Source organism: Neomonachus schauinslandi, chromosome 3, assembly GCF_002201575.2.
Source record: "Neomonachus schauinslandi chromosome 3, ASM220157v2, whole genome shotgun sequence".
In the NCBI taxonomy this organism is placed as follows: domain Eukaryota; kingdom Metazoa; phylum Chordata; class Mammalia; order Carnivora; family Phocidae; genus Neomonachus; species Neomonachus schauinslandi.
This window is the reverse complement of record NC_058405.1, coordinates 65055669-65078571: the sequence shown is the minus strand read 5'-3', so window position 1 is coordinate 65078571 and position 22903 is coordinate 65055669. Positions and strand designations below refer to the sequence as shown.

The 22903-nt window shown below is 36.2% G+C and overlaps 1 protein-coding gene across 2 annotated transcripts in view; it reads right to left on the bottom strand.

Annotated features, from left to right (window-relative positions):
* ALG5 (ALG5 dolichyl-phosphate beta-glucosyltransferase) overlaps positions 1 to 22903 on the bottom strand; it is a 43656-nt gene that overhangs the window by 7415 nt on the left and 13338 nt on the right. For both annotated transcript variants that reach the window (XM_021678300.1, XM_044913194.1), the window contains 2 exons: positions 13210 to 13269; positions 267 to 418 (listed from right to left, as the gene is read on the bottom strand). In XM_021678300.1, the coding sequence (XP_021533975.1) occupies positions 267 to 418; positions 13210 to 13269 (212 nt within the window). The remainder of the gene's footprint in view (positions 1 to 266; positions 419 to 13209; positions 13270 to 22903) is intronic.

Below are 22903 nucleotides of genomic sequence, written 5' to 3'. Positions count from 1 at the left end.
CTAAGGAAACAGGATGTTTTCAGGCCTTTCGATTTGTACTGTCCATAATTAAGGTGAATAAATTAACTCTATGCTTTATGTTTAGTTTGAGATTTTGAAAATAAGATCCAACTCCGTAAAAGAATAAAGCTATGGATTACCTTTACATATATACATGTCAATTCTGTTTAAACCTCAGTGTTCATTCTAAGAATATAGGGCTGCTTCTCATGACCTGGAATAGCAGCCGTGTAAGACATGCCCAGTACATTCGGTTAGGAACTCACCATCGTTCAATGTGTAGAGATGAGAACGTCCGTGAAGCTGCTTCTCGTGTAAATAATTTGAACCCACACTGTGTGTCTCTGATTCCTTTGACACAAAGGAACCACACCAGAAAGTGGAACCCATACATGAGCAGAGTACGGAAGTAAGAACGCTGAAACAAAGACAAAATATAAATGACTTTTCTATTAATCTGTAAAGGACAAGTGAAAACACCTGGCTGTAGACCAACTGCATTTCAATATTTAATTGGCTGGGTAGATCTTACATATGAACACCATTGTTTCATTAGTTTCACTGGCAAAGTATATTATAGAAACTTTGAGGATGCCTACTGCTTAGAGCAGGGCAGAGGTACCAGGGAAGTAATTATTCATTTCCTGCAGGTTCAAGAAGAATCAGACAAGAATCACAGTACCTGTGAGAAGTCAGGGCTTTAATCTACCAGGAGCATACTATAACTCTTTTGGGCTGCTGTGAGCAAGGAGAGCATCTCATTCATCTATACATTTTGTGCCTCTTTGCCCAGATATATTTCAGGTTCAAAAAGGTGACAGCTGGGGCTCCTGGGTGGCTCTGTCAGTTAAGCGGCTGCCTTCGATTCAGGTCATGATCTCCAGGTCCTGGGGTTGAGCCCTGGGTTGGGCTCCCAGCTCAGTGGGAAGTCTGCTTCTCCCTCTCCCTCTGTACCCTCACCCCCCACCCCCCCCCGCCACCGTGCTTGCTTGCTTGCTCTCAAATAAATAAAATATATATATATATTAAAAAGGTGACAGTTACTGGAATATCTTGGAGATATAAAACACTATGATTTAAACCTAAAGTTCTATGTCTAGTTAATGAGAATATTGATCAAAGAAGTACAGTAAAGTGTCAAAAAGTCACAGACTGAGAAGGAATTTGAAACAATAGTCTCTCCAGTTAGGTATGACAGATATCTGATAAATATATTTTAATGATTTTCAAGTTTCTTAATACTTTGGATATTCAACTTAAGTATTCTTTAATCCTGAGTATTCATATTATTAGTAATTAATTTTATTAATAGAACATGACATAATATTCCAATATTTATTAAGTATTGCAAACTTTAAAACATCAGAATAATAGATCATGAATTATCATTGTATTCAAGACTCTCATGTTTAGGATTAAAAGAAAGGATCTAAAAAAAAAATTTTTTTTCTATAACGTAATAGATCCATGGAATGAAACACTACATGTGGACATTGGCAACCTACTGAGAGTCTATGTAGAACATTTACTATTTCATATTATTTAATATTTCCCCTCCTCCTTTTGGATTTTGCTTTTGAGAACTGTAATCTTTAGTATCATTCTTCATTTACTGGCTTTTTCTATCATCATCCAGAGATGATAGAACCATGACTAAGCGGTGATAACACGACAAAGCAGAGAAAGCCACTGACCTGAGCAGACCTGTATTTGAATCCTGGCTGCATTAATAATTAGGAGGGTGACCTTGAGCAAGTTACTTTGACTCTCTCCATCCCACTTTCCTCATCTATCAAATGGGAAAGAAAATGCCCACCTCACAAAGTAATTATAAAGATTAAATGAGATCACAGTTAAGCCTTTAGCCAAGTGTTTGGCACAGACAGTAACAGGAACTCAATAAATGTTTTTAAAAAAGGATGAAAGCTTGAGAGCTCCCTTTAACCTCCTGACCACAATTTCACTTGTGTATTATATAGGGCAGGAAGGGAAGGAAGAATAAAATACTTATCTATAAGGTATGTGAAACAAATTTCTTTTTAAGCGTGTGTGTGTGTGTGTACTTCTCTGTGTTTTTATTATATTTCGTGTCAAAAAGGAAAAAGTCAAATAACACAGTAAAACAAAATATCTGCAGTACATGTAATTGAAAATGATCAGTATCCATTCTTTCTTCATTAGAAAGATAACATTTTAGAACTCTTCAGAAATAAAAAATAAAGAGTATAATTCTAAAGCAAATTGGACAGAGCCTAAGAGCAGCTCACAGAAAAGGACACAAAAGAGACTTTTAAACATATAGAACAATGGTCATTCTCATTAGTGACCAATAAAACCAAATTTTAACTATAGCATGATACCATGTTATACCAATCAAACTGGCAAACACTAAAAAGAATCACAGAATTAAATCTTTTGTTAGGATATGGAGCAATGGGAGTACTCCACTACTGGGAATATAAATTGGTTACCACTTTGGAGAGCAATTAGGCAAAATGTTTATAAACTGTAAAACAAACTTTTTGAAAGGATCTAGCACTTCTCATTTATCACCTAGAATCATTAGTTATGTTCTGATGTAAATAGGTCTTACCTCTCTAAGCAGATAGGGCAGAAACCTCATCTTAAAATACTTTGGTAATCTCACAACAGCTTGCTCAGTGCCTTCCATATAAAATATTTCCAATAAATACTGGTTGACTGATTAAACCTCCAAAAGAGCATTTATGCTTAGGAAAGGAACAAATAGAAATTGAAAGATAGAAAAATTAAAATTAAAAGGTAGAAAAAATAATGCCTATAAACTATTCTCCTTGAATGATTTTTAATGTGACTTAGGTGAGCTTACTGGTTACCAAATGAAAATATCCCACGACTACTTTTGCTTGGATCTTAATAGAAGACTTTTGTTTCCTTTAGGATAATGGTTATTTTTTAAAAAACCAGAAACACATGGAGTTCACACGAAGACCTTATTTGGTTTCTAACATATTTAAAGCATAACAAGGTAAACTACAAACAAGAGGTTGTCCCTTTAATTTTTATAACCTTGCAAAATATCTTAAAATTTACAAGACATCTAAAAATATATTATGGAACAGAATTAGTTCAATGAAACTAACAAAGTCATAGAGTAACATTATATAAACTTCTGAAGTAGACATTTAAAAATATGAAGAAAAAGACATTCACTACTTTAATATTAACAAAATCTCTCTAATGTTGATGAAATGTAAACAAGGAATTCAGGTGAAATTGAAGGCTGACTGGTACTTTCATTATCTTAAAATAAATTCAAAGTCCCAAGACATAAGCCAAGACTCTTTAAAGAAAATCTAAAGACATCAAATTAACACTCAAGGGTTCTATTTTGAATCCTTTAAAAATGATAGATGCAAGAATACCCAGACAATAGAAACGTTCCTGTTATAACTGTTATACAGCACACATGGGCATATGGATACACTGACGATGGTAAGGAGTCCAGCGGTGCTGTATCATGTTTGTCTTCCGAGAGAGCAGCAGAACAGATGGTAGGATTAACAGAGGATATGTCTAAAAGTATTCAGGAAAGAGAGATCTGAAAATGAGGCAATTAGGCTGTTGACGTTGCTGCTCACTATCACTATCACTATTGATCGATTCTTTTGTAATTTTCTGTCTACAGACTGATGACCATGCAAGGGGTTAGACTACGTACAGCACCTTAGGAGAAAACTGGAGTGGCTCAGGAAGGGAAGGCCATACAGCACTGTCCTGCGGCAGGTGGAGTTGACCTTTTAAAAGGCAGGCAGGGTTCTATGACAATAAGCAGGACCCGAACCACAAGCCTACTGAGCAGCAGTTATGTGTAACATCTGCAGTGGACAACTGCTGCTTTCTCGCCAGTGGATCAGTTTATCCTTCCCTTCTACAGAATGGCAGCTGATTCTGTGGGCTTCAAAGGCACTAAATCAACCAATAGGTTTTAGAGATAGAGGAACAGATGAATGGATGACAAAATAAATGATAAATACATAGATCTTGGGATAGATCCCTTGAGGTCTGACTAAAAGCAGTACTAGATACAAAGGAGATTTAGACCATAGCACAGTCTTATTTAAATACTATCAGTAGGAAAAATTCAGTTCTCAACTAATGGAAGTTCTAAATGAAAAGAATTTACGCCATTAAAAACAAAACCAGAAACGTGGTTCCTTTCTCCTGCCACGAACAATAGATACAGGTCCCAGATATCTCTTGCCTAGAGATTACTTTACTAGCTTCCTAATTATTACTCTCTTGCTTCCTATTTTGCCATATCTTTTTTTCCTTCACCAAAGAGATTATCCTTTTTTTGCCTATATTTTTTTTAAAAGGAAAAAAATTATACACAAAACCATTAAATTAATACTAGCCTAGTCTTAAGTGTTTTGTTTGCACTGATATTTTTACATAAGTAATTATGCTGTATTTACAATACCATATTCTTTTTTTCATACAACCAAATACTTTGGGTATTTTCCCGTGTTATTATATAGTCTCCATTATCGTCTATTTGCTGCATGATATTCCATCCAGGAGAAATATCTGTAATATTTTCTATTGTTGGAATTTAGTATTTTATAGTTTCTATTGTTTTATAATTATAAAATAATGTAAACATCTTGGACATATACTTTTCCTTTCCTTATCCCCTGTGTATTAGTAAAGTGATGAAGCTGGACTAGCTAACCTCTAAGCAGTCTTTCAATTTTAATTTCTAATAGTATGATATTCTTTATGGTTAATAGATTACCTTTTTCAAATACCACTGAGTGTCCACAGAGACACACAACACTGGATCAGACGCTGAAGATATTTTAATACTTTATTTTTTAAGAAAAGAAGAATCTAGGTTTCCACACTTGAGCATAATCCTTAAGAGGTTTCTATGACCCTGCCATCAGTATATCTTGAAAAAAATATATAATTTCTCTATATCTTACTTCAGAATTATTGAGGGAAAGATTCAGCCTTTTATTCCACTGGTTCTCAAACTCTGGTATGCATAAAGTTGACCTGGGAAATTGTTAAAAATGCAGATTCCTGGTCTATCCCTATAGTCTGATTCAGTGTGTCGGGGATTGGCCTAGAAATATGCATGTTTAAAACAAAACAAAACAAAACTCCCCAGGCAATTCTGACCTTGCATTGAAAAATATTGCTTTGTTTTTGATCTATCTGGCCATTCTAGTAGATGAACCATTAAGAATATAATGGACAGGGGCGGAGCAAGATGGCGGAGGAGTAGGAGACCTGGATTTCGTCTCCTCTCAGGAATTCAGCTGGATAGGGATCAAACCATTCTGAACACCTACAAACTCAACAGGAGATCGAAGAAAAGAAGAGCAACAACTCTCTCATGAGAAAAGCAACCACTTTCTGGAAGGTAGGACGTGCGGAGAAGTGAACCCGAGGCGATATTTGGGAGGATAGACGGCGGGGGAGGGGCCTCCGGCGGCCGCTTCTGGCAAGTGATAGAGCCGCGGAGCACAAAATCGGAACTTTTAAAAGTCTGCTCCGCCGAGGGACGTCACTCTGGTGGCTAAGCGGGGGGTGGAACCCTCCGGGACAGTGTGGTCTCAGGACCCTCGGGGTCACAGAAAGACCGGGGGTGCCTGAGTGTGGCAGAGCTCCCAGGTATCGGAGCAGGGAAGCCGGCTGCAGAGGTGGAGCCCAGGCGCGGGCTCTCAGCTTGGGGTTGCCATAAACCGTGATCCGCGGCACAGTTGGGCCCCTGCTCCTCCAGCAGGGACCCAACAAGCGGCAGATCCGGGGAGACTCACCTTCCTCCCCCGGGAGGAGCCGCGCGGGAGTGCACCGCAGGGATCTGCTGGGTTTGGAGACTCCACCCGGGATCGGGTGCCAGAGATAGAAACGCGCGGTCACAGACCGGGTGAGCACGGAGTGCAGCCAGAGACCGGGAAGACGGGAGTGACTGACGGCTTTTCTCTGGGGGCTCACTGAGAAGCGGGGCCCCGAGTTCTCGGCTCCTCCGGGGCAGAGATTGGCAGGCCGCCATTTTCACTCTCCGCCTCCAAAGCTGTACAGAAAGCTCGCAGGGAACAAAAGCCCCGGAGAGCAAACCTGAGCAGATTACTTAGCCGGGAGGGGGCAAGGGCGGGGCAATTCCGCCTCCGGCAGAGACATTTGGAAACCACGGCAACAGGCCCCTCCCCAGAAGATCGGCGAGAACAGCCAGCCAAGACCAAGTTTACTGATCAATGAGAATGGCAGAACTCCAGCGCTAGGGGAATACTGCACATAGAATTCATGGCTTTTTTACCATGATTCTTTAGTCTTTCAAAGTTAATTTTTTTTAACTGTCTTTTTTTCTTTTTGAATTTGTCTTTTTCCCTTTTTCAACCAACATCTTATCAATCCTTTTTAAAAAAAAATTTTTATTTTTCATTTTTAGAGTCATATTCTATCCCTTCATAGTAGTTACCCGTATTTTTGGCTTATATACATAAGTTGTTCTCTCTTTAAAATTTTGAGATAGTTTCTTCTAACAGATTAAAATATACCCTAAATCTCTAGTATATGGTGTTTTCTATTCCCCTGCCTGATCACATCCTCTCCTTTTTTTTTTCTTTTTTCAAATCCTCTTCTTTCTTTTTTCAAACAACTTCTTATCAATTCCTTTTATAAAATTTTTTATAATTTCCATCTTTACAGTCATATTCCATCCCTTCATCATATCAACCCTTATTTTTGTACATATATGTTTTTCTTTCTTTGAAATTTTGGGAGGCACTTTCTTCTAAAAGACCAAAATACACCCCAAATCTAGTGTGTGGCACTGATCTATACACCAGCCTGATCATATTTGATCACATTCTGTTTTTTTTTTGTTGCTTTTGTTTTGTTTTGTTTTTGTTTTTATCTTTATCTTTTTCTTTTTTTTCTTTCTCTTTTTTCTCTCTTTCCCTTTCTTTTCCCACTGCTTCAGGTCTTTTCTGATTTGTTTAGAGTATATTTTCTGGGGACGTTGTTACTCTGCTAGCATTTTGTTCTCTCATTAATCTATTCTCCTCTGCACAAAATGACAAGATGGAAAAAATCACCTCAACAAAAAGAACAAGAGGTAGTACCGACTGCCAGGGACCTACTCAATACGGACATTAGTACGATGTCAGATCTAGAGTTCAGAATCATCACTTTAAAGATACTAGCTGGGCTTGAAAAAAATATGGAAGTTATTAGAGAAACCCTTTCTGGAGAAGTAAAAGAACTAAAATCCAACCAAGTAGAAAACAAAAAGGCTATTAATGAGGCGCAATAAAAAATGGGGGCGCTAACTGCTAGAATAAATGAGGCAGAAGAGAGAATCAGTAATATAGAAGAAAAAATGATGGAAAATAAGGAAGCTGAGAAAAAGAGAGATAAACAACTACTGGATCACGAGGGCAGAATTCGAGAGATAAGCGATACCATAAGATGAAACATTAGAATAATTGGGATCCCAGAAGAAGAAGAGAGAGGGGGGCAGAAGGTATAATGGAGCAAATTATAGCAGAGAACTTCCCTAATTTGGGGAAGGAAACAGGCATCAAAATCCAGGAAGCACAGAGAACCCCTCTCAAAATCAATAAAAATAGGTCAACACCCCGACATCTAATAGTAAAACCTACGAGTCTCAGAGACAAAGAGAAAATCCTGAAAGCAGCTCGGGAGAAGAGATATGTAACCTACAAGGGTAGAAACATTAGATTGGCAAAAGACCTATCCACAGAGACCTGGCAGGCCAGAAAGGACTGGCAGGATATATTCAGAGCACTAAATGAGAAAAATATGCAGCCAAGAATCCTATATCCAGCTAGGCTGTCATTGAAAATTGAAGGAGAGATAAAAAGCTTCCAGGACAAACAAAAACTAAAGGAATTTGCAAACACAAAACCAGCCCTATAGGAAATCTTGGAAGGGGTCCTCTAAGCAAAGAGAGAGCCTAAAAGCAACATAGACCAGAAAGGAACACAGACAATATACTGTAACAGTCACCTTACAGGCAATACAATGGCACTAAATTCCTATCTTTCAATAGTTACCCTGAATGTAAATGGGCTAAATGCCCCAATCAAAAGACACAGGCTATCAGATTGGATTAAAAAAAAAGACCCATCGATATGCTGTCTGCAAGAGACTCATTTTAGAACGAAAGACACCCCCAGATTGAAAGTGAGGGGGTGGAAAACCATTTACCTTGCTAATGGACACCAAAAGAAAGCTGGGGTGGCAATCCTTATATCAGACAAATTAGATTTTAAACCAAAGACTGTAATAAGAGATGAGGAAGGACATTATATCCTACGTAAAGGATCTATCCAACAAGAAGATCTAACAATTGTAAATATCTATGCCCCTAACATAGGAGCAGCCAATTATATAAGGCAATTAATAACAAAAGCAAAGAAACACATCGACAACAATACAATAATAGTGGGGGACTTTAACACCCCCCTCACTGAAATGGACAGATCGTCTAAGCAAAAGATCAACAAGGAAATAAAGACTTTAAATGACACACTGGACCAAATGGACTTCACAGACATATTCAGAACATTCCACCCCAAAGCAACGGAATACACATTCTTCTCTAGTGCCCATGGAACACTCTCCAGAATAGATCACATCCTAGGTCATAAATCAGGTCTCAACCGGTACCAAAAGATTGGGATCATTCCCTGCCTATTTTCAGACCACAATGCTTTGAAACTAGAACTCAATCACAAGAGGAAAGTCGGAAAGAACTCAAATACATGGAGGCTAAAGAGCATCCTATTGAAGAATGAATGGGTCAACCAGGAAATTAAAGAAGAATTAAAAAAATACATGGAAACCAATGAAAATGAAAACACAACTGTTCAAAATCTTTGGGATGCAGCAAAGGCAGTCCTAAGAGGAAAGTATATAGCAATACAAGCCTTTCTCAAGAAACAAGAAAGGTCTCAAGTACACAACCTAACCCTACACCTAAAGGAGCTGGAGAAAGAACAAATAAAGCCTAAACCCAGCAGGAGAAGAGAAATAATAAAGATCAGAGCAGAAATCAATGAAATAGAAACTAAAAGAACAGTAGAACAGATCAACGAAACTAGGAGCTGGTTCTTTGAAAGAATTAACAAGACTGATAAACCCCTGGCCAGACTTATCAAAAAGAGAAGAGAAATGACCCAAATCAACAAAATCATGAATGAAAGAGGAGAGATCACAACCAACACCAAAGAAATACAAACAATTATAAGAACATATTATGAGCAACTCTATGCCAGCAAATTAGATAACCTGGAAGAAATGGAGGCATTCCTAGAGATGTATCAACTACCAAAACTGAACCAGGATGAAATAGAAAACTTGAACAGACCTATAACCACTAAGGAAATTGAAGCAGTCATCAAAAATCTCCCAAAAAACAAAAGCCCAGGGCCAGATGGCTTCCCAGGGGAATTCTACCAAACATTTCAAGAAGAACTAATACCTATCCTTCTGAAACTGTTCCAAAAAATAGAAATGGAAGGAAAACTTCCAAACTCATTTTATGAGGCCAGCATTACCTTGATTCCCAAACCAGACAAAGACCCCATCAAAAAGGAGAATTACAGACCAATATCCCTGATGAACATGGATGCAAAAATTCTCACCAAAATACTAGCCAATAGGATCCAACAGTACATTAAAAGGATTATTCACCAGGACCAAGTGGGATTTATCCCTGGGCTGCAAGGTTGGTTCAACATCCGCAAATCAATCAATGTGATACAATACAATAACAAAAGAAAGAACAAGAATCATATGATCCTCTCAATAGATGCAGAAAAAGCTTTTGACAAAGTACAGCATCCTTTCTTGATCAAAACTCTTCAGAGTATAGGGATCGAGGGTACATACCTCAATATCATAAAAGCCATCTATGAAAAACCTACAGCGAATATCATTCTCAATGGGGAAAAATGGAGAGCTTTCCCCCTAAGGTCAGGAACGCGGCAGGGATGTCCACTATCACCACTGCTATTCAACATAGTATTGGAAGTCCTAGCCACAGCAATCAGACAACAAAAAGAAATCAAAGGCATCCAAATTGGCAAAGAAGAAGTCAAACTCTCACTCTTTGCAGATGATATGATACTTTATGTGGAAAACCCAAAAGACTCCACCCCAAAACTGCTAGAACTCATACAGGAATTCAGTCAAGTGGCAGGATATAAAATCAATGCACAGAAGTCAGTGGCATTCCTATACACCAACAACAAGACAGAAAAAAGAGAAATTAAGGAGTCGATCCCATTTACAATTGCACCCAAAACCATAAGATACCTAGGAATAAATCTAACCAAAGAGACAAAGGATCTGTACTCAGAAAACTATAAAATACTCATGAAAGAAATTGAGGAAGACACAAAGAAATGGAAAAACGTTCCATGCTCATGGATTGGAAGAACAAATATTGTGAAGATGTCAATGCTACCTAGAGCAATCTACACATTCAATGCAATCCCCATCAAAATACCATCCACTTTTTTCAAAGAAATGGAACAAATAATCCTAAAATTTGTATGGAACCAGAAAAGACCCCGCATAGCCAGAGGAATGTTGAAAAAGAAAAGCAAAGCCGGCGGCATCACAATTCCAGACTTCCAGCTCTATTACAAAGCTGTCATCATCAAGACAGCATGGTACTGGCACAAAAACAGACACATAGATCAATGGAACAGAATAGAGAGCCCAGAAATGGACCCTCAACTCTATGGTCAACTCATCTTTGACAAAGCAGGAAAGAATGTCCAATGGAACAAAGACAGTCTCTTCAACAAATGGTGTTGGGAAAATTGGATAGCCACATGCAGAAGAATGAAACTGGACCATTTCCTTACACCACACACAAAAATAGACTCCAAATGGTTGAAAGACCTCAGTGTGAGACAGGAGTCCATCAAAATCCTAAAGGAGAACACAGGCAGCAACCTCTTCGACCTCAGCCGCAGCAACTTCTTCCTAGAAACATCGCCAAAGGCAAGGGAAGCAAGGGCAAAAATGAACTATTAAGACTTCATCAAGATAAAAAGCTTTTGCAAAGCAAAGGAAACAGTCAACAAAACCAAAAGACAACCGACAGAATGGGAGAAGATATTTGCAAATGACATATCAGATAAAGGGCTAGTATCCAAAATCTATAAAGAACTCATCAAACTCAACACCCAAAGAACAAAGAATCCAATCAAGAAATGGGCAGAAGAGGGCGCCTGGGTGGCTCAGTTGGTTAAGTGACTGCCTTTGGCTCAGGTCATGATCCTGGGGTCCCGGAATCGAGTCCCGCATCGGGCTCCCTGCTCGGCAGGGAGCCTGCTTCTCCCTCTGACCCTCCCCCCTCTCATGTGCTCTCTGTCTCTCTCATTCTCTCTGTTTCAAATAAATAAATAAAATCTTTAAAAAAAAAAAAAAGAAATGGGCAGAAGACATGAACAGACATTTTTCCAAAGAAGACATCCAAATGGCCAACAGACACATGAAAAAGTGCTCAATATCGCTTGGCATCAGGGAAATCCAAATCAAAACCTCAATGAGATACCACCTCACACCAGTCAGAATGGCTAAAATTAACAAGTCAGGAAACGACAGATGTTGGTGGGGATGCCGAGAAAGGGGAACCCTCCTACACTGTTGGTGGGAATGCAAGCTGGTGCAGCCACTCTGGAAAACTGTATGGAGGTTCCTCAAAAAGTTGAAAATAGAGCTACCATATGATCCAGCAATTGCACTACTGGGTATTTACCCCAAAGATACAAAAGTAGGGATCCGAAGGGGTACGTGCACCCCGATGTTTACAGCAGCAATGTCCACAATAGCCAAACTGTGGAAAGAGCCAAGATGTCCATCAACAGATGAATGGATAAAGAAGATGTGGTATATATATACAATGGAATATTATGCAGCCATCAAAAGGAATGAGATCTTGCCATTTGCAACGACGTGGATGGAACTGGAGGGTATTATGTTGAGTGAAATAAGTCAAACAGAGAAAGACATGTATCATATGATCTCACTGATATGAGGAATTCTTAATCTCAGGAAACAAACTGAGGGTTGCTGGAGTGGGGGGTGGGGTGGGAAGGATGGGGTGACTGGGTGATAGACACTGGGGAGGGTATGTGCTCTGGTAAGCGCTGTGAATTGTGCAAGACTGTTGAATCTCAGATCTGTACCTCTGAAACAAATAATGCAATATATGTTAAGAAAAAAAAAAGAAGAAGAAGGTAGCAGGAGGGGAAGAATGAAGCGGGGGAAATCGGAGGGGTAGACGAACCATAAGAGACGATGGACTCTGAAAAACAAACAGGGTTCTAGAGGGGAGGGGGGTGGGAGGATGGGTTAGCCTGGTGGTGGGTATTGAGGAGGGCACATTCTGCATGGAGCACTGGGTGTTATGCACAAACAATGAATCATGGAACACTTCATCTAAAACTAATGATGTAATGTATGGGGATTAACATAAGAATAAAAAATAAATAAATTAAAAAAAAAAAAGAATATAATGGACAATTACTGGGCTTGAAACCCTGGACCCAGATTTTTAAGTGAAAAAATAAAGTAATTTTAAAAAATTGCACAGAATAATTGTTTAATATATTTTTTTCCTCCCAAGTTACTCCAGCTTTTCTAGCCTAATATACAAATTACAAAATGAAGAATTTAACATCTTCACTGAAGGCAGCCACAACTTGTTAAATTTAAGGTGCAGTGTTTTTCTAAGAGGAATAAAGTTAAAAAACAAAACAAAACAAAAAAACTTTAAATGAAACCCAAAATATAGTACTTAAAGTGTGCCAAAATGAGAAACACTAAAGGCAAGTTGAATGGTTCAAAAATGTATCATTTAGAAAAGTTTGCCTTATATTAGAACTGAATGGGAACTCTTGTATCTTAAAAAAAATAAAATAAAAAAGGGCTGCTTGCATCCTAAGTCAAAGTGAAGTCTACATCCTTTTTGTATACTCATTAAAAAACAACAACACAAAAACTCAATTCCTAAATGTGCTAATCTTTCATGAACCTTCCGATATTAAAAAATTTTTTTTTCCTTTGAAAGAAACTCATTTTTATGAGATTAAACATAAAAGCTTATTTTTTTGCTAATGAGTATGAAAAAAGGAAAAAAACCCTGCTGATCATGCCTGTCAGTGAATGCCTCACCTGAGCAATTGATTCTTTTTCCAAATGAGCTCGAGATCCACATGCAATAGCCATTTGTTCCTGAGGAAAAAGCAATAAAATGATTTTTCAGTATTTGAATATTCTATTTGAATATTAATAATTAAATATAATCAATAAAAATATTTATTTTCAATGAGAGTGTCTCATTTTTTAGAAATCGATTTTTTAAAAAGTCACATTAAATATCTTTAAAGGTTTACTCAGGTGTTCAGAATATATACAGCTTCAAGAAACCTAATTATACTTACTAAAAGGATAATATTCAGGGCTAAATAGCAGGGGCATGTACGACTTGAAAATTCTTATTTTAAATGATTCCTCTGATTAAAAATACTGTATTAACATAGTTAGAAGGAAAAATAGTGGTATTAGAAAAAAGTATCTGTAAATGGTATGATTATACATAATCATTACATTCTGGAAAATCCAAGATTATCAACTGAAAAACTACTACACATATTAAGGGAATTTAAGAAGATGAGTGGGCACAAATGATGATATATATAATACTTTAGTCTTCATATATATAAACAATAATCAGAAAATATAATGGAAGACAGTATTTGTAACATCAATAAGAAAGGAAACTCTGGAAATAAACTTTACAAAAAATGTGGCAATACCTAAATAAATAACACATATATAAGCTACCAAGGGAAACAAAAGAATCCAACACATAGAAAGGCATCCCATGATCATAGATGAGCAGATGTGATGACAGTATCAAAAATCAATTCTCCTTAAAATTAATCTTTAAATTTAAGGTCATACCAATAGATATATCAATATAATTTTTCACTAAACTAGATAAGCTAATTTTTAGAGTTAATATTGAAATATAAAGAACCAGAAGAGCCAGGAAAATTCTAAGAATTAGAATATATATTATAAAGCTATAATAATTAAAACTAAGGTACTAGAATGTGAATACATAAATCCATGGACCAGAATGGAAAGGCCAGAAACACACACACACACACACACACACACACACAAATATGGATACTTAGAATATGCTAAAGATGACATTTTCAATCAGTAGGCAAAAGATGAACGATAAATGCTGTAGGACATCTGGGTAGCTACTTGGAAACCAAATTAAGCTGAACCTGAGCCTCATACTAAATAGTAGGATATATTTTGGATACATCAAAGATTTAAGTGTAAAATATCAGGAATAATTTTTAAAATGATCTCAAGGAAAGCATAAGTACACAAAATCTAGAAGAAAAATTGATTCAACAATAAATTTTTAAAAAACTGTGGCAAAACAAAAATCTAAGCATATTCAAAATTAAAAGACACATAAATTGGGGGTAAATATTTGTAATTTATATTATAGACAAAAGGATCATTTCTAAATTGCTGAAGTGCCCCTACGAATTATTATAAAGTACTCTGAGAACTCAGGTGGAAAAGAGGCAAAGGTTATGAACAAAGTGTTCATAAAAGAGGAAGTGAAAATAGCTCTTAAACACCTGGAAACATCCTTAATCACATGTATCCCAAAAGCAATACAAATAAAACCTATCAGTGTTTACAATATGGTGCCTACACACCCTACAGACAGCAATGTGAAAATTACGAATATACATATAATCTGACCCGGCAATTCCACAACTAAGAATTCTTCCTGTAAATTAACTTGTATATGTATGAAAGGACTTTCATGCAGGGTTAATCATTTCAGTGCGGTTTGAAGCAGCAAACCTGTATGTCTATTCAAAGGCATTAGTTATGACACTGTGAAAGAATGAGGAAGCACTTTGCTGTATAAATATGGCTCAATCCCCAAAACACATTGTTAAGTGGAACAAAAGAACAGTGAATAGTGTTAGTTTGCATTTTTAAATAAAGAATACATATATACATCTTCCAGATGGATATATAAGAAATAAATAACACTGGTTACTTCTGAGAGTAACTGAGTGACTGAGAAATAAAAGGCAGGCTTCCTTCACTGTATATCTTCTTATGCCATTTGACTTTTGAACTGTTCACCAAAATTAAAAAGTGCATATTGTAAAAAAAAAAAAAAAAGCAAGCATATAAATTTATATATAATAAAACTTTATTATAATGAGAAAAAGTCATATATAATCTCATTACCTAAAAGCAGCCTTTTATAATATTTTACATATTTCTTTGTGTTCTTTTTCCCCCTCTGCATTTAAAACCACAGCTGAAATTTACCTACATACCAGTTTTTTTTTTCATTCAAAATAACCCCAAAATTTCTTATATTCAAGTTCATTGTTTTTCAGCTTTTTATTATGGGTATTTTCAAACAGTACATGAAAACAGAGAGAATAGGAAAACGAAGCCCCCATGTGCCCATAACCTGGCTCAACAATTATCAGTACATTTAAAGAAAATAAAATGAAAAAAACCCCCCAAAACAAAAAACTAATACATGGCCAATCTTGCTTCCTCTAAAGCCCCTCATCACTATCCCACCCAACAAATTCTAGGCATCACATTATAAATTGCTGTATATTTCAATCACAATAGCACTATCACAACTAAAACATTAATAATTCTTTAATACCATCAGATACAGTTTTCAAATTTGTCCAATTATCTCATAAATATTTTGTTTATTTGAATTAAGAGCCAAATAAAATTCATACAAGTTGGCTGATGTTTCTTTTACCTGTGTGTTCCCCCCACTTCTGTTAATTTTTTCTTTTGCTTTATTTGTTGAAGAAACTATGTAACTTGTCTTGTAGACTTTCCTCGATGTTGGATTTTGCTGATTGTACCCACACTGGTGACATTTATCATGTTCCTCTGTCCTCTATATTTCCTGTAAACTGGTTGTTAGAAGATAAAATTCAGGCTTACTTTTCAAGAACTTATAGCAGTGTTGCATGTCTGTCTTTCTTTTTTGTGTCAATGGTGAGGGCAATGTTATATTTCACCATAAAGATTTACCATACTTTCACTGTTTGCCTATGTGTTGACTATTTCTAATTTCATGCTTTTAGAACGGTGCCCAAAAGAACATCTTTGAATATAAAACTCAATTTGTATTTTGGATTTCCTTCTTTGGAAAAAGTCATAGAAACAGAATACTAAACTGCAAGTATGAATGTTTTAAATGTTTATGAGCCAAATTATTCTTTAAAAGGTTCTTTATATTACCACTAAATGGGTATAATATTGACTACTTCATCAAATCCTTGCCAGTTCTAATTATTCTCATTTTAAATTTGCTAATTTTATAAGGAGAAAATATGACCACATGTGATCTAATTTCCTTTTCTTTATAATAAAAAGGTAAACTTGGGGGAAATTTTAGTGGCCATTATATTTTCTTTTAGAAATTATGGTTACGTACTTTGCCTACTACTTAGTAGTAGGAATAATTTCTTCTCTTTTTCTGGCAGATGTACTTTGCTCAGGAAGGGAGAGAATGCTTTTCTTAAGGAAGAACCATGTAAAAAGTTCAGACTGTATATGGCAAATAAGCTTCAACATTAAATCCAAAAAGAGCAGTAATGTTACTATTAGATGGGAAAAAAAAAAAAAGAGCCCCTCCCATCTTTCAGAGACTGAGTAGAATTAAAATGTCATTTAATTAAAAAATAAAAATAAAACGTCATTTAATTAAACTAAAAACAAAAAAACAAAAGCCTTCATTTAAAATCTTTTTCTCTCAGTGTAAGTCCCCAAAGGCTTTTAGGAGAAGTTTGTATATCTACGGTTCTGATGTAAGAACTGAATCCCTGGGACTGATCTCACTGTCAAAAGGAATTCATCTAAACAGCTTTTAGAACAGTTAGCTGTTCCTCAGGAAAAGATATTCTTGCTTTTAAAACGGCTAATATTAGAAAATGTATGTAAACATGAAGTATCTTTCTTTTAAGCCTCTTTCAGAGTATCACTAATTTTATTGTGGGTGTTGAAAAATGAATACTTCAGTTACTATGACAGCTAACTTTTAAAAGTGGTAAAAAGTGGTACCATATTGTCTTCTAGAAAGAAATGCTCCATCAGAATCTTTCTTACCTAGTACTTTTCCATTTAAGTATTTCCTCACAATTCATTGCAAGGAATTGTGAGGAAACAGACTAAAAGGAACAGACTAGAAGAACTAGGTATATCTAATTCATATGAACAATTATAAACAGTAACATTAGAATTAGCTCTGAAAATCAAGCATGAAGACTAATATTAATAATTAGAGGTAATGGTTATTGAGTGCTGAACATATGCTAAACACTTGACCATACATTTTAAAAAATTTTAATCATTACCTCAGAATTATGAACTCAGGCTCACTGTCCATATGTTAGTGATGAGGAAAATGAGGTGGATGGATTCACTTGCCCAAGGTCACATGCAATTTGAACTCCGCACCCAAAGTTAAACATACTGAAGTGGAAATGGGAATTGACACAGGTACTCCATAAGGCAAACGTGACTCCAAATGAGGTAGATAGCATATAAAGTGAAGTACTGAGTTAAGAAAAAGTTTTATTTATTAAAAAATTATGTTTTGACTTAAAAAAAATCCTATCCCCATTTTTTCCTCAAAAGCAATAAACATTCGTTGTTAAAAACAAACAATAAGGGGTGCCTGGCTGGCTCAGTCAGAAGAGCATGCAACTCTTGATCTCGGGGTCGTGAGTTTGAGTCCCATGTTGGGTGTAGTGATAACTTAAAAAAAATTAATCTAAAGGAAAATAAAAATTTGAAAAGATATCCACAGTCCCACTATCCACAGACAACTGATGTTAGCACATTTATTAGATAGATAACTAGATATGGCTATAGCTATCGATATATATATATATATATATATCCAGATGTTTAAAATTTATTTTTTCACTTAATTATGTATAATGAATAGCATTCTATATGATAATGAATTTAACCTGTGTAAATGAATACTTAACCTGTGTAAATGAATATTTAACACTTTAAATCATTTCTAATTTTTTCCTTTAACTAAAAAAATAAAATATATTAAATATAAATATATTTTAAAAAAGCAAAAAATCCTTGAAAATTTATTTTTATACACATTCTTAATTATTTCCTTAAGATAAATTTCTCAAAGCTGTGTCAAGGGATATGTATTATTGGATCAATGGATATGAATTATTTAAACCTTTTGATTCTTATTTTCAACTTGTTCTATAAAAATATTGTATGAATCTACACAAACTCAACAGATATGGTTATGGAGTGCAGATTTCCGGTCATCTATTTTGTTTAGGGAGTTTTGATTCTATTTTTATAGTTAAGCCACCTAACAAGTGATCATCACAGATTTTGCTTAGAAAAATTACTGTAAAACCAAGCATATTTTATTAAAAGAGGTAGCATAACTACTGGTTAAGAAATTGATAAGCTGGGACTTAAAGAAAAAAGATAACAGATAAAATATCTGGAACTAAATATAAATCCCTATTTTATTTGTGTGTCATACAAAGCTCTACTTAAATGACCTATGTCTAGTTTAAAACCTTAAAAGACCTTGAGAGAAGAAATTGCAAGCAACTTTTCTAAATTCATTAAGGATAATCTGAGCAGAACTGTAAGTGGAAATACAAGCACAAAGTAGTAGTAAATTTCTTTTTGTTGCAATTAAAAATAATATCTGCTGAGAAAACATTAGAAGCCATTACAAACATCCTGGAGTCAATACACTAATGTAGAAGATATTTAAGTTAACTACTGCCATCTAGTGAGTTAGTCATGTAGTCATTACAGGATTTGACTACTTTGAAACCCATGTTCTTGTTTCATTACTTCCAGAACTGTTCTAGCCAATTTTTATTATGTCTTAAGGGAACATATACAAGTCATGCTTATCAAATTTGTGACTTAAATGAACTGAGAACAGAATGGCAATTGCATTAAAGATAGGAAAAAAGCCCTACACCCTGACAAATGGAAATCAAACATGCTAATGTTTAATACAGTCACACTTCCATTCCTAAATAAAACAAGGCAAAACAAACACAGTTTGAGGATGCATCTGTGCCAGTTGGAGGATGGGAAGACAGGTGCAACGGCAATGCACACCGAAGAGTTGGCGACACGAGGCAACTATGTAAATGTGGTAACCAGATCCACACTAACTGAAGCATCTTCAGTGGAAAATCATCAGGATGGTAAGAAAAAGAAATATGCTATTTTAAAACTTGAAAGAACTACTGACAGCCTAAAATAGAGAAGCCACATGAAAAGCAGCTTTAGGGGCACCTGGGTGGCTCAGTCGTTAAGCGTCTGCCTTCGGCCCAGGTCAGGATCCCAGGGTCCTGGGATCGAGCCCCGCATTGGGCTCCCTGCTCAGCAGGAGGCCTGCTTCTCCCTCTCCCACTCCCCCTGCTTGTGTTCCCTCTCTCGCTGTGTTTCTCTCTGTCAAATAAATAAATAAAATCTTAAAAAAAAAAAAAGAAAGAAAAGCAGCTTTAACTCTCTAAAGGGCTGTCACAAAGAAGTACAAGAGACTACTTTGTGTAGCTCTGAAAAACAGAACCAACTAAAGGGGGTGATTAAAAGGAGGCATGTTTGCATTTAATGTAAAGAGGAACTCTGTAACTGAGCTGAGATCGATGGGCTGCTTGGGCATCACTATAGCTATGCAAACAGAGACTGAAAGATCACGTGGTAGCTATAAAAAGTTTCCAATATTGGATAAATGATTGAATTAGACCAAGGGTCTGTAATCTATAGCCCATGGCCCAAATCTGGCCTGCTGCTTGGTTTTGTGAGTAAATTTTTCTTGGAACACAGGCATGATCATTCAATTATGTATTATCTGGGTCTGCTTTTGTGCTACCACCAGGTCTGAGTAGTTGCAATGGAGACTATATGGCTTTAAAGCTGAAAATACTTACTCTATGGCCCTTTACAGAAAAAGTGTGTCAACACCTGAATTAGATAATTAAGAAGATTCCTTCTAATTCCTCTATGACTGTTAGCTTCAGAGTGCAAGTTTTCTGAGAGCAATGACTGGCTACTTATAAGCTTTATCAGAAAGATGAGTAGACAGGGATCCCAATTCAAAAATAATCATTTTTGGAGCTGATCCAAAGACAGTAGATTTTGAAACTTTATCACTTACCTGCCTCCTTCCCATCTCCTTCAAAAAGAGTTATAGGATGCATACTGACAAAAATTCTTAACAGAGTTTAAATTCATTTAAGTGAGTTGTGATACTCTTAAATAATTAGGCATACCTTCTGTGCTGTAGACCAAGGCTGTGAATTAAATGCTTAATCATAATCAAATGCTTTAGTTCTTTAAAACTCAACATTTACAGTAACAATGCAGTAAATTGGATTATGATAAGGAAAAAAGATGGCATCAAAACTCCTTTCCTTTTCAGAGTTGTATAAAGGAAACTGGATTCACAGAAGGTTCAGATTTTTCTCCTGTTTATTGTTTCGTTCACCCTGTAACTTTAGCTACATCATTTTTCTTTGCCCTACTGCAGAATGACATAAAGTCAGCTGCAAATAATTTGACACCTTCCACCCTCCCTCCCACTCATGGCCCCCCCAAGCTAAAGGCATAATGCAGAAGAAACATTTACCAAATCTTTGCGGGGTCTCTTGGGAGACCTAGAAAATCAAACCCAACAACTGTACTAGTTGGATTTTTTTTTTTTAAAGGTTTTATTTATTTATTTGAGAGAGAGAGAATGAGAGACAGAGAGCACGAGAGGGAAGAGGGTCAGAGGGAGAAGCAGACCACCCACTGAGAGGGAGCCCGATGCGGAACTCGATCCCGGGACTCCAGGATCATGACCTGAGCCGAAGGCAGTCGCTTAACCAACTGAGCCACCCAGGCGCCCTAGTTGGATTTTCTTTTAGCTTATCATGATTCACTAAGAGGTGGAAGAAATACTTTTTTAGTAATAGTGAACATGTGACATATCCAATAATTACTTCATATTGTATGGTATAAAGCAGTAATGTCCAACAAAACTGTGATGATGGAAATGCTCTATATCTCTGTTAGCCAATAAGATAGCTACTGGCCACAAGTATATGAAATGTGGCCAGTGAGAACTAGAATTTAAAATTTAGTGAGGAACTAAAATTTTATTTAATTTTAATTAATTTAAATTTAAATAGCCATATGTGGCAGGTAGCTACTGTTTTGAATAGCACAGGTAAAAGGGATATTTTCAGAAATAATTCTTTTAAGAATTATATTAGTTAATTCATTTAGTGTCTTTAAAGACAAACTACTAGATAGAAAAGGGAAGTGGGTGATGGTGAAAGGAGAAATGGAACACTTGTGAAAATCCATGAAATTCAAATAAATACATATTTATTTCTAGGAAGGAGATGAGGTTTTTAAATTATTAAATGTTCTGCTTTTGGGGGTTTTGCTTTTTTTTATTGTTCGGTTAACAGGGATTATTTTAACAAGTATATAATAATAATAATTAGTTCTAAATTAGGTCTATTTCATTCATGGATAGTTCTATTTATTGATCTTATTTTGGCCCTCAATTTGCTTCCTTATTTCTGTAATTTCTCTTTTAATACCATTCTGTTGTTTTGTCATCTCTCTTTCCAATACCTGTGTTGCTGATTTCTTATTTTCATTATTTCTAGAGCAAAAATACCTTCATGCAATTTTATCCTTTTTCTTGGATTATATCTGCTTTCATTTGGAGTTTATCCTTCTTTTGTATGAAACTTCAATTCTTTTTCTATAGTAACATGCTGGCGTAGCTGACATTTGTTTTGTTTTGTCATGACTAACATGGGTAGCTCTCGTACAGTACAAGGGAATTTTCCTTGATATACAGGTATCCCCCCGTTTTCAAAAGTTCATGTTAGGCCATGTTGCTTTTACGAAAGACCAACATTAGTAGCTGTTCTTGCTAACTGAAAGAAATATGAAGAGGAATTTTGCTTTTACAAAAAAAAAGCAAAAAGCACAAATAGCGTTCAACATTTGTGTTGTGGCAAACTGCAGAGGCAGCGCTCGCTCTGAGCGGCGAGACGGGCCCCGCCAAGCTCCTGCCCCAGAACCACGCTCAGCATCTCAGCAACAACCCACCATAGCTTTGAACTATGTCTGTGAGCATCGCTGCTTTATCCTGATTTATTTTGTGTATCTGTTAGCAAGATGTGTCTTAGGGTGTCAGAAAAGCCTGAGAGAGGTTATTTTTGGGTCTGGGAACGTTAAAAAAAATTTTGTGGTATACATTAATGGTAATTGCTTCTTTGCTTTATGCCATTTGGCTCACGAATGAGATAGCAGGGGTGACTTGTATTTTACCTTGTGTAGCACCTGTTTGTCCCCTCTGAACTAGAGTTTCAAGGCCTGAATATTATACCTGGGGGAGGGAGGGAGTGCCCCTAAAGCTCAATATAGCTTTATTGGGTTATTTGGGTTCCTTGCTGTTGACAGATTTTGTCATGTCCTATACAAAGATACACTCCACTGAGAAATGGATTTAGTCACATGGATCTGTGCCCTAAACTTATCTTGAAGCCCCGAAAACAGCAAGCTCTAGCAATTTTTCTTGCTTCTGCTGAAATTCTGTGTGATGGTAGGTAGGTGTACTGTTTAATGTTGTCCAACGGTGCTTACTCATTCTCTCAGGCTGATTCTCTCCAGATTGGGATTATTTGGTAAAAAGTTCAGAATTTGGTTAAATTTGTCTTTTCTAAATGGCCTTTAAAAAGTGGAA